General features: G+C 41.7%; 1 protein-coding gene across 1 annotated transcript in view; it reads right to left on the reverse strand.

Annotated features, from left to right (window-relative positions):
- The window catches only part of itga9 (integrin, alpha 9), a 123,291-nt gene that overhangs the window by 41,359 nt on the left and 69,048 nt on the right, over positions 1-12,884 (reverse strand). Inside the window, 1 exon segment of the mRNA XM_080449048.1 lies at positions 1,200-1,352. Within this exon segment, the coding sequence (XP_080305174.1) occupies positions 1,200-1,352 (153 nt within the window).

The raw sequence follows: 12,884 nt of genomic DNA on the forward strand, positions 1-12,884 counted from the left end.
GTCGGTTTCATTTCTATCCCAATCATATCAGGACGTTAACCACTTCAGAACCTGGACTCGTAGAAAACTGCTGATGTTGGAGCGATGTGTCTTGCTTCTAATTGGAATATTTCACTCATACTGAAGGAGGGACATGTTTTTTTTCCTCTCATTGACCAACACCTTGAACCAGTTCCACATCATGCTGTCATCTCCAACCCCCGCACAACATTACTCCATGTTATAATTTAATTAGAATTTACTGTAGTATGACTCAAAATTATCCCTCAATTCATAGTCATAGCAGCTTTTATTCATAATATTACCGCAACAAACCGGTGCTAAACTCACAAATGTCTCGTGCAATGCCACTAGGCTAACGTAGAACCCCCTCATTTTTGCTCACATAGGTTCTATAGTTTTTAAAATATTTAACTTTTTTTATATATAATGGAAGCGTCTTGGATTCCCCAAATTGGAGTACAGACGATGTCATTGGTCTCTTTCAACGCCAGGCAAGTCAGTGGTTCTCAAAGTGGGGGTCCAGGGACCCCCTCAGTGTTCCTTGAGGGGGTTCTAAATGAATCCTTATAGATCTGTAACTCTGAGAATGTACAAATGGGACCAAATGGACGGTCCATTTGGTTCCAATTGTACACTCTCAGAGTTGTGGGGATTCTTGAAATTAAAGGGATAGTTCACGCCCAAAATGACATTTTTTTCTATCGATTAGTCACTCCATGAAGACTAGAATTCATGGATATTTTTTAGTTTTTATCGCATTCCTAAGCCAATCATTTTTGTGTCTCCTACCGGAACCGCTGCCGGTCATCAAATGATTGGCTTAGGAATGCGACAAAAACTAAAAAAATATCCATGGGGTGACTAATCGATAGGATTTTTTTTGGGGGGTGAAATATCCCTTTAAAGTGTGAGAATCACTGGTCTAAGTGAAGGATGGTTAAAGTGGGCTGAAACCATTGCCCAAATATGGAGTCCCACGCCATAGACTGAGCCACATGAATATATGACGTATGACAAGTTAGTCTCATTTCAACCTTAGACAGTGTGTGATTTACTTGTTTTTTACTGCACAAAACTACTTTGCGGTCGGTCCCCTGACAAAAGACATCCAGAATCCCCAGAAAAGATTTGGAATGTCTCCCTTCATGCCGACTCCAATCCCATTCATCACACGGGGGGCTGACAGCGTGTCTAACCTCGTTTCTCGCAGCGATCCTGTCCCCTTTCTTCCATCGCAGCACTGGAGTCAGGGCGGGCAGGTCTCGGTCCTGCGGTCCGGTCAGCACGTGTTTCCCCAGGCTGTACGCCACCTCAAACGTGATGGCTGCGAACACGTCCTTCACGTCCTTCTGTGAAAAAAAGAGCACATGCAAACAAAACAGTGTTAATTTTGACAGCAAATTTGTATTTAGCTTTAGTCATTGTCTTTTGAATAAACTTTCATTTAGTTTTAGTCATATCTTAGTAATTCTGAAATGTTTTACTGTTAGTCTAGTTTTAGTCAGCTAGATATCATAAGATTATAGTCGACTAAATCTACAGTTGATTTAGTCGACTAAAATGTATTTTGGCGGTGCCTTGATGGCGTCGTAATGGCTGATTTTACACTTGAATGCATGCTGAAAATAGATGATCTACAAGCTCACAACGCGCCGCAGCTATTTTCAGAGCGCGACCAAACATAAAATGACTCGTCTTATAGTTCTGCTGGGTCTCTTCTCCACTAGTCCCTCACTAACATTTTAGTCTAGTTTTTATTTGTTGACGTCAATATAATTAGTCTTAGTTTTCTTCAGTGAAAAAAGGTAGTCGACCAACATTTTTCGTCATAGTTTTAGTCGACGAAATCAACACTGAATGAATGAACCATTGTAAAACGCTTTGAGTAAGTTTGAGTACTTAGAAAAGCGCCATATAAATGCAATTCATTATTATTATTACTGCAACAAAGCCGTCACCAAGTTATCCATCTCAACTGATGCAACTCTTGAACAACCTTTATGCACAACCTACAATAATACCCTGGAAGATATTCATGATGACACATGGCAGCTTTTTTTAGTATATTGCCATTTGATCAACAATGAAATACAGTAGGGCCAGTGAACACCTCATGGAGTAGACACTTTTCTGTTCAACTCTGCCGACTCATGCTAACAGAAGACTTTATATGGATTCAAGTATGAGAGTGAAGCGTAAATATGCTTACGTTGTTTATACAATTTTGACCCAATCGTTTTGGGGCTGACCCAATAGCTGAATGGTTGAGGTGTGTACCACGTGCATGGGCTCTGCCTGTTGCAGAGTCCCCGGTTCGACTCCCGGGCTGGGCGAAACAATTGCTGCATGCCACTCCCCTACTCTATTTCCTGTCCCTATCTCACTTAATATCAATAAAGGCAGAAAACCTAAAAAAAAAACTAAAACTGTCAAATAACAATTACAAGGTCTCTCTATCCATCCATCCATTGCTGTCTGTCTATAAATCAGATGAGAAAGTGTTGATGTAATTTAACGTAACATCAGTATATACCGCCAGACTTGGCAACAAGACTCATCGTAAAAATGTCAAACTCACTGCAGTATGGAATGCTCAAAAGACCTTCAGAAATGTCTCTTAAAAGATAAGCTAATTTATCTTAATTTAAGTTAAAATACCCTGTTCCTGCTGTGTTATGCCTATGATGGTGATGCGTTGCCGGTCAAATCTTTTGCGTGTGCATCTTTTTTTGCCTCTGGCTATATGACCAGAAAACCACAAAGGGGTGTTTCATTTGGCTGCAGATTTGGAAATAATGAAGAGTCCCATTGAAATCCCATGTCTTCATTAGAGGATATCGCTGGAAGGCTTTTACATGGGGATGAAGCAGATATTAATGTTGCTTTTTCAACTCCCCTCTGTCCATTAAACTCCACTGTGATCTTTTGAAGGCCACTCGTGGGTCTGGCTCTGATCTCTGTGTCTCCAAAGCCACAGGAAAAACACACATAACCCATTGAGACCCGGGAAAGCATCTGTGTCATTTTAGATTTCTTTGGCTATTAAAAAAATAGCAGATATACAAGCTCATAGCCACGCTATGAGCTTGTATATCTGCTATTTTTTTTTATCGTGAAAAGTTGCACATCTTTGAATATATATATATTTTTTCTTTTAAAGCGAACATTTTTAACTCAAATCTTTGCTTCTGGGGATTCTACAAATGTCTTCTAAATCCTAACAGTTTTTTGAAAAAACGCATGTTGCTATAATTTGACTTTGACTGTTCCAGGGACCCCCGCCAGAAGCAAAGATTTGAGTTAAAAAATGTTTGCTTTCAAAAATATATATATTCAAAGATTTGGAAAGATTTTCAAAAATGTTCAAAAATAAATAGCAGATCTACAAGCTCGTAGTGCTGCACTAGGGTGCCGCGATATGAGCTTGTATATCTGCTATTTTTTATATCCCAAAGTATAAAATAATGGTTCTAAAATGACACCAATGCGTTCCCGGATTGACTGGGATAAAGCTCCCAGAGGCTAACTTTGTGTCTCTGTGCCCTGAACTGATGTCTGCCAACGTGGAGCCACGACCCGTAGTGTCAACACAAGGGCTTCTCTGTGCCTTTTCCGGTTGTCAGTGAGGGCTCTCTTTTCTTTTGCGCTCTCTCTGTTTGTCTATTATCACAACGCTTCCCCACGTCCAAACCCACCCATCCGCAGCCCACATATCAGGACACGCTCTGCGAAAGAACTCATACGCTCTCAAAAACCTGAGTGTGTGTGAAGGTTTCAGTGGTGGAAAAAGTACTAAGTACACATTTTTTTACTTGAGTAAAAGTATCAATACTGCAATGTAGAAATACTCTTGTTACAAGTAAAAGTCAAGAATAAAAAATTTACTTGAGTAAAAGTACAAAAGTATTGGTATCAAAATGTACTTAAAGCACCAAAAGTACTCATTATGCAGAATATCCCATTTCACTTCAACTTTTTTAATGTATAAAAATCTTTTGACGATAGCAGATCTACAAGCTCACAATGCATCGCAGAAGTGGGTAATGTATCTTTTGCAATAATAATCTAAATCTACAAAGTAACTAAAGTTTTCAAATAATTGTGGCGGAGTAAAAGTACAATATTTGTCTCTGAGATGTAGTGGAGTAGAAGTAAAAGTACTTCAAATTGGAAATACTCCAGTAAAGTACAAATATCTCACAATTGTACTTAAAGTACAGTACTTGAGTATTTGTACTTAGTTACTTTACACCACCGGTACGTTTTTACAGTCAAAGAGTTAAATTAACACCCCCTGCTCACCTAGCAACAGTGAGAGAGTTATGACAGGAAAGAGGAAAAGTTGTGTTATGTGCAGGAGGACATGAACAGGCAAAAAAAAGAAAGGACGGCTCGGGTCGTCCCCGCAGGGAACAGTCCTGCTGCACGCCCATAACTAAATGGGTCATGACCACATCAGTTCATTTTCACTGATCCTCCTTGATTTTTTATTACGAAGACATTTACTTCCTGACTGTCCATTGGAACCGTCCAGTAACTATTCCAAGCGTCTGTTCAGTTCCCACACTACACGACGACGGGTCAGCGATAACGCTCAGTTAACCCATCAAGACCGGGACCGCCATCTGAGTGTCATTTTTTGATTTCCTTGGCTATTAAAAAAAATTGCAGATCTAACAAGCTCATAGCGCGGCACCGAGTGCCGCGCTAAGAGCTTGTTAGATCTGCTATTTATTTTTTTTAATCTTGAAAATGTGTGCAAATCTTTGAATTTTCTTTAAAGCAAACCTATGTAACTCAAATCTTTGCATCTGGGGGGTCCCTGGAACAACATATTTTGAGATGGGGGTCCGTGGCCAAATACAAAAGTCTGAGAACCACTGTTTTTGGCAACATACTTTAAAAAAAGAACTGTAGAATCCCCCAGAAGCAAAATCATTTTCACGATTTTTCACCAAGTGCCGCGCTACGAGCTTGTAGATCTGCTATTTTTTGAATAGCCAAAGAAATCTGAAATGACACACAGATGCGTTCCCGGTCTGAATGGGTTAACGTGGCCAGTGCAGAAGAGGTCACCCTACCATCCATCATTACAGATCACAATCCATGCCTCATTGGGCTTATAGAGACGGTGTTGTTGGAGCGGAGGAGACGTGTTGCTCAGCTCAGGAGGAGGTTATAACGTGAACAATGTTGTGCTCAGTGCCGTGACAAGTGGTTTGGTGTAACTGTGGAAGGAAAGCTGGTTGAAAATCCTCCAGTCCCCAGTTCGCCATTAACCCATTAAGACCGGGAACACATCTGTGTCACTTTTAGATCTGTGTCACTTTAGATTTTAACCACTTTAACCATTATCTTATACTTTTGGCTATTCAAAAATAGCAGATATACAAGCTCATAAGTGCCGCGCTATGAGCTTGTATATTTGCTTATTTTTTTATTTTTTTTATCGTGAAAATCTGTGCAAATCGTTGAATACCTGTTTCCTAAGCTGTGTGTTTTCCACTTCCTGTCGGATTTCATTGGATATCATTAGTCATCTGACCAGTTTCATTGGATTTCATTGGATCAAATCGACAGGAAGTGGAAAACACACAGGAAGTGGAAAGCCTAGGAAACAGGTGAATATATGTTTTTAAAGCGAACATTTTAACTCAAATCTTTGCTTCTGGGGATTCTACTAATGTACAAAAACAATGTACAAAAATGTATACGTTGTTCCAGGGACCCCCAAAAGCAAAGATTTGAGTTAAAACGTTTGCTATAAAAAAAATTATATATTCAAAGATTTGCACAAATGTTCAGGATTTTTCAAAAATAGCTGATCTACAAGCTCATAGTGCGGCACTCGGTGCCGCACTATGAGCTTGTATATCTGCTATTTTTGAACAGCCAAAGTATAAAAGTAATGGTTAAAAGTGGTTACACAGATGCGTTCCCGGTCTTAATGGGTTAAGGGCAGAATGCGTCAAATGGCCCCTGTCCGCTGGCCTCGGAGTGAACCTCCCCCCCATGGGAACACTTAGCACGGGGGTCTCGGCAGCAGCGCCGCCCCCCCCTCCGCCCGGCCCCTACTGCTCCCGCTGTTTATCTCACGTTTTTCACGAGCCTCGAGAGAATTTGGTGGGGACGACATAATGACCTGTTGTTCTAAAAATCAAAATGTGATGTTTGCTCAGAATCTCATGCTTGTTAAAATGACCTTTAAGTGAATGGGGCAAAGTCATTAGAATTTTCCATTAAAACCAGGGTGCAGTTAATATCGCTTTCCAAAAACGTTTACCAGGACCCCAGATAAAACACTACCCAGATTATTGTGCAGGCACAGAATCACTTACCTACTTCAAACCACAGTGGGGCCATAGACTATAGCTGGAGGACCCTCACAGCCACTGCACATTAAAGGTGGAGAAGGTCATTGGTAACACTTGGCCTGCGATTCTTTTTATTACTGTAGCCCGTTATTAAAGCTACAATCCATAAGCTTTATGTCCGTTACCTCTCTCTCTCCCTCCCAACGGAGAGAGGTAATTGCAGCAATATTTGAACAATAAGGAAAAACAAACATAAGTCCCAGGGCAACTTTGTGTCCCCTTGCCCAACTAATGTCTGCCAACGTGATGCCACGACCCGTGGTGTTAGAACAATAAGTGTTCAATCCAGTACTCTGTCTATTTCAAATAAATTTACAGACATTATCTTTTTTTAATTAATTTTTTTAATTTTTTTATCCTACGAATTTGTAACCCATTCTTCACCCAGTGCCAATGCCTAAACTTGTAATCCTGGGCGCTACTCTCCCTCTGCCAGCCTGGGGAGAGCCCCGAACTGAGCTCATGCTTCCTTCAACGCATGAGGCCGCTTCTTATCACCTGACAGGGGGGGGGGTTTCCCCGGTAGGACGTAGCACGTGGAAGGAACACGTTAATACAATCAGTTCCTTCCCCTCCATCAGGCGCCCCGGCTGACCAGGGGGAGGCAGTATAGAGACCAGGATTACTGCATGTTTTTTGTGAGGGTACCTACCCTAGGGAACACGGGGAGAACATGCAAACTCCACACAGAAAGGCCCTTTCGCCAACCCCACATAGGGTATGGGAACTGATGACACGGAGGAGAGAACACGCCCCCAGCGCACACAGCGTCCCCGGCGAGAATCGAACCCAAGACCTTCTAGCAGTGAGGCGACAGCACTGTCGACTGCGCCAACGTGCCCTCTTTTTTTTATAGACATTATCAACCAGTTGGTATTCTACCCGACACCAGGGTTAGACTTTCCCAAAGGAAGAGTAGGGGAGAGCACTAGTTATATTGTATTAACATACTCTTCCATACAGATATGCTAAAATTATGTTTTATTCATTAACACATTGTGTGCCAATCGCGTAGATCTACACGAACCTAAATAATTGCGCAGCGTGCCAGTCGTGTAGATCTACGCGAAGTGGTCTTTTTTTTTCTTTTTTTTCGCAGGTTCACATTTCATTGTAGGCCTCGTTCGCCACGACACATTTCATTGTAGCACCACCGGAAACGGAATGATCATTATCCGGAGATTTTCGTTCCCATCCGCCTCCACTCTAAAGCGGAAACTAAGGAGGTTAAATAACGTGAACAATGTTGTGCTCAGTGCCGTGACAACGTGGTTTGGTGTAACTGTGGAAGGAAAGCTGGTTGAAAATCCTCCAGTCCCCAGTTCGCCATTAACCCATTAAGACCCGGGAACGCATCTGTGTCACTTTAGATTTTAACCACTTTAAACCATTATCTTATACTTTGGCTATTCAAAAATAGCAGATATACAAGATCATAAGAGCCGCGCTATAAATCGTTGAATATATATATGTTTTTAAAGCGATTTTTTTTTTACTCAAATCTTTGCTTCTGGGGATTCTACTAATGTACAAAAACAATGTCTACAAGGCCTTGTAGGCCTCGTTCGCCACGACACATTTCATTGTAGCACCACCGGAAACGGAATGATCATTATCCGGAGATTTTCGTTCCCATCCGCCTCCACTCTAAAGCGGAAACTAAATCTCCATTTTCTCGGTTGTTGTTTTTCTCATCGCTGATCGCCGTTTAACATAAACCGCTGTAGCTTCAAGATGGTGGATCGGCGATCGAAACGGTCTTCGCTGGGCGTCTCACACAGCTACCCTGTGTGTTTACAAACAGTTGAACGCGCGATTTTAACGGATTTAGCGAGGTCTGTGGCGACGTGAAAAAAACTGAAAAACAACAATAAATCGCTGGCGAGTACATTATGATATTAAACTCTGGCGTGGAATGTGTTAAAATAAGTCCCGGATTAAAGCTTTTTTGATCTATTCAGACTTTATTCAAAATCATTTTGCACCTGTACAGCAGAAGCTTCAGTATTTATATCCAAACTTTAGGACAAACATCCTATAGAAAACACCAATGAGAAAGAACATTAATATAATTATAAAACATGAATATTCATAAATTAATATGCATATTAACTATTGTTACAGCAACAGGATTATATGATCACCAAGCCATCAGCTGTAATGGTTTCTATGATTTTACACTAATGTCATCTTAATCTAAACACTGCCTTGCCAGAACCTTTCTGTTAACCCTTTCACCAAACAACACACAGGTCCTGACAGGACAATAAAGACCATACAGAGTACACGTCCTGACAGCACAAAGAAGACTGCATCATTGTGAAGAGGACTATAATGGTCACTACACTTAAAGAAGGGTTTTAGCAAGCAAGACATCATTTATCTAATCTCTATCTAATGAGTCGCACCACGGTTGAGTCATCGGTGAACTTGAGGATCATCATCTAGTCAATTGATTCAATTGGTTAAATTGGTTTTGGCATTCTTCTCATGACAGCCTTCCTAATCGCCTTCTTCAGGTTGTCCTTGTTGTTGATCACATTTGCGGTGGCTCTTTTCATCAGCTCTTTGATCTGTGTAGAATTTAATGCTCCTTGCGCCGTCTTGAATGTATTTCTCACCTTGTCAAGATCATCGGGACAGTTAACTTTGTTGAACAGAGGCATGTGGATCACTGTTGGGGTTATGCTGTCTCCTGGAAACACATAGAAGTCCTCTGGTTCTGTTCTGTCTTTTGCTTCAACTTTAACATCCGGGAAAGGTATACCCATCTCCTTGGACATCCTATGAGCACCTTCAATTGTCATCATAGGGTCGCCTTGGCTGAAGTCGAGGGAGATGATGAGGTCAATCTTTCTCGCTGGTCTGAGGACGGAGAAGTAGGGAGAGTTCAGCAGCCCCCCAGCATCGATATAGTTCCTCGTTTCTGATGTCAGGATAGCAGGGTCTACTTCTTCAGCTGGAATAAGGATGGACCTCAGACGGTGTTCCTCATGAAGCCCAGTGGACTGACAGCCAGAGCACAGGTCATAGTCAGGACACACTGTACACTTATACCTGGTCCCGAAAATGTTTCCCTCACAGCAGTCACAAACCACACCAGGGTGCGGCATGCCAGAATCTCTCATGTTGTGCAGGAAGTTGTATGTGGTTCCCCAAGTGAATAGATTTGTGAAACCTATATCAGCTGGAGCACTACCACACAAGCCTTGCACGTAGAGCATGTCCATCTCTGGCTGCTCCTTTATCAACTTCCCGTTGTCGAACTTACTCCCGAAGAATCTCTGGTCCACGAAGGCCCCAGTGAGAGAATACCCCGCCTCATGGGGGGTCATCTCAAACCACGTGTCTTTCAGCCCTGTTTGTTTTTTGTTGTTTTTGTCTCTGATCTCCTTATCAATCACAGTGTAGATGGGATAGGGATCCATGCCATGCAGTCCTCTCTGGTGTGAAAGAACACGTTCATCTATCTCTTTCACGTAGGCGGAGACGAAATGTGCAGCCCACTTGTGTGTTAGAGTGCAGTTGTCGTTGAGTTTGTATTTCTCCTTTTTCTCATGATCCTCACGCACGAACACTCCGCCACAACCCAGCCTTTGAACTATTTCCTCGGTCACACGCTTCAGTTTGGAGGACCAGTTGGTCCCTTTGTATAAGGAGGCCATGGCCCAGGTAGATCCAGACACTCCACTCAGGTACATCATGCAGTCCAGTAGACCTTCTTTACCCAGTTGACGCAGAGATCCCAGCATTCCCACCATGGCTCTCGCTCCTCCACCAGAACCAATCAAAGCAATGATGGGAGCATTGTCCGGAGTTTCACAAGGAATGTGCTGTTCCTCCACCAGCCATTGTTGAACTGCGACTTTTCTTCTGGTGACATACTCTTTCTCTCCGTCATTTAGTGTATGACCGATACGGACCAGGTTGCGGCACGGATCGACGCTCGTCTGACAGCCCTCATGGACATTAATGCCGCAGCCTTCACATTTCAGGCCCTGCTTGTACACGCCCCAGAGCAGACCCTTACAGTGAGTACAGTTGGTGGAATCTTCAGCGTAGTTGTAGAATTCGAACTGGTGGGGCTTCTGGGGATTTTGATCCATGTTGATGTTGTCTGTGAACTATCAGTCCAATGAGTGAGGCAAACACAGGAGGAGGAGCGCACACAAGTATGAGGGAGGCGCTGACCACGATACATACACAACTAATTAAAAGAAGGAGGTTGCACAGCTCGCAGACACGGTGCAATGCTATTACATTTTTAAATCTAGAAACCAACGTTTCGACAGGACAGTCTTCCTCAGGGGTTTGACAACACTGAGTACAAATTTGACTTTTATAGGGAAGGGACACAGATGAGCTACATTCCAAGAGGAGTGTCCTCAATCTAACCATCCCATATAGGAAGGCTGAGTACAGTAGTTAATTTAATCATTTAGGCCGTATTATAATTCCCGCAATCATATCGCTGCAGGTCGGTTCCTTTGTTGTAATGTAACACTATCATGGTACAATCAATGGAAACAAGCCATAGGCTTTCTTGGGTTTAAAATCCTCTTAACAGACATTGAATTGAAATGTACTTCCAAGTGCTTATCTCTGCAAACTGTTAATAAAGTATTCAATCGATCAATCAATCAGACTGTTGCCTATATGCAGACATAATGCAATCACATTAGCAAAAATGTTAATATTCCCAATATTGCCTCACCCCGGCTCTTGTCCCTGGGCGAGTCAGGGAATAGCCTCCCCCATGTCCACTGATTTATTATGGAACGGAGAAGTTGAGATGGATACTAATGTTAATAGCCAGTCACGGGTCTTTAGAGTTAAATACAGTCATTGTGTTAAAAGTTTCATTAAATCTAAAAAGCCTCAGGGAGGCGACTGTTACTTTGAAATCAAACAGGACATACAGTATATTAATGGTGTGGCGGAATATCAGGTCTTCAAAACTCACAATTCAAATGAAAAGTGATACATTATTATTAAAACAGAATACCATTCTGAGTTTGGGTAGCTGAGTTCATTAACCCATTGAGACCTGGAACGCATCTGTGTCACTTTTTGATTTGAGCTAAAAAGCATTATTTTACACCTTGGCTATTAAAAAATAGCAGATATACAAGCTCGTAGATCTGCTATTTTTGAAATTTTTTGAAAATGTGTGCAAATCCTTGAATATATATTGTTTTAAAGCGAACATTTTTAACTAAAATCTTTGCTTCTGGGGGTCCCTGGAACAACATATTTTGATATGTGGGTTGAGATGAGAACCCCTAATATAGAAACATATGTTTTTCAGAAAAACGTTAGGATTTGGAAGACATTTTGTAGAATCGGAACCTCAGGCCTCAATGGGTTAATGTCATAATCTCTTTGATAATAATATCCTCCAAGAGGAGATTCCTAACAATGGATCACAGTCTGTTTCCCTGACTCAGTGTTAGAAGTTAGTGTTTCCTGACAGGCCTCACAACAAGTTCATAGATCAATATCAACTACATGATACATTTGAATTATTCCATAGAAATGGTCTCTAAAACAACTGGAAGGGAACAATGGAAAAAGAATAACACATTTCATGACACACATACACACACACCAGTGGTGTGTTCTAGATTTTTTTGGAGGGTATACTATAACAATTCCCCCCCCCAGTTCCTCCCACACGCACGGCACGTTTCCGCCCGCACAAACTCGGCCAGGCCCACTCAGGCCCAGTTTCACAGTAACACTGAGTACACTTACAATATGCTTTGTACTGATTTTCTACTGTTTCTAATGTTAATCACCCTGTAACTCAACCACTTCGGAGCTGCTTTTAGCCTTGGATGCATTTTAAAAAAAAATATATATTACCATAGAAGTGCAAGGATTGTTATAAATGCTGGTTAGGCTTATCAGATATAATAGCAGTGTTAACAGCGAGCCTTCCTGTATCTATTACAGAATAGTATTAACTTGGCATTGAAGACACAAACTGTATTGAAGATTCAAGATTTTGCTATGACGCGCAATTTGAATACTAATGAAGTAGCCTACTCAATTCAGTGACCTATGTTCAATGAAGTGAATGGCAGGTCGTTGAAATGTGTGAATTCCTTCGCCAGTAGCCATTAATTATCACCTCAAGAACAATAGCCACACACATGATAAGCCTTCACCTCAGAGTTAGACTAGTCAGACGGTCAGACCACATTCTTGCTGTTTGTATTGCTGCGCCCCCCAGCCCACTGAGCCCAGCCACTCGGTGCAGCGTATCAGATGCGTATCAAAGTTTCGAACTGTTTTTGAATGTATACGGTGGCGACGAAAAAAATCTACAGGCCATACTGCGTATACAGCGTACCACGGTAGAACACATCACTGACACACACACACACACGTGCAACATTTCTAATATTTTATCTTGTTTTTACAGTATTTATATATCCTGTATACTTTGAATGCCCATTTAGACCTGGAACACTTATACGTTGTTATTCTTTTCAAGCCGGGAAC

The sequence above is a fragment of the Gymnoscopelus braueri genome, assembly GCF_963280865.1.
Source record: "Gymnoscopelus braueri genome assembly, chromosome: 14".
NCBI lineage: Eukaryota > Metazoa > Chordata > Actinopteri > Myctophiformes > Myctophidae > Gymnoscopelus > Gymnoscopelus braueri.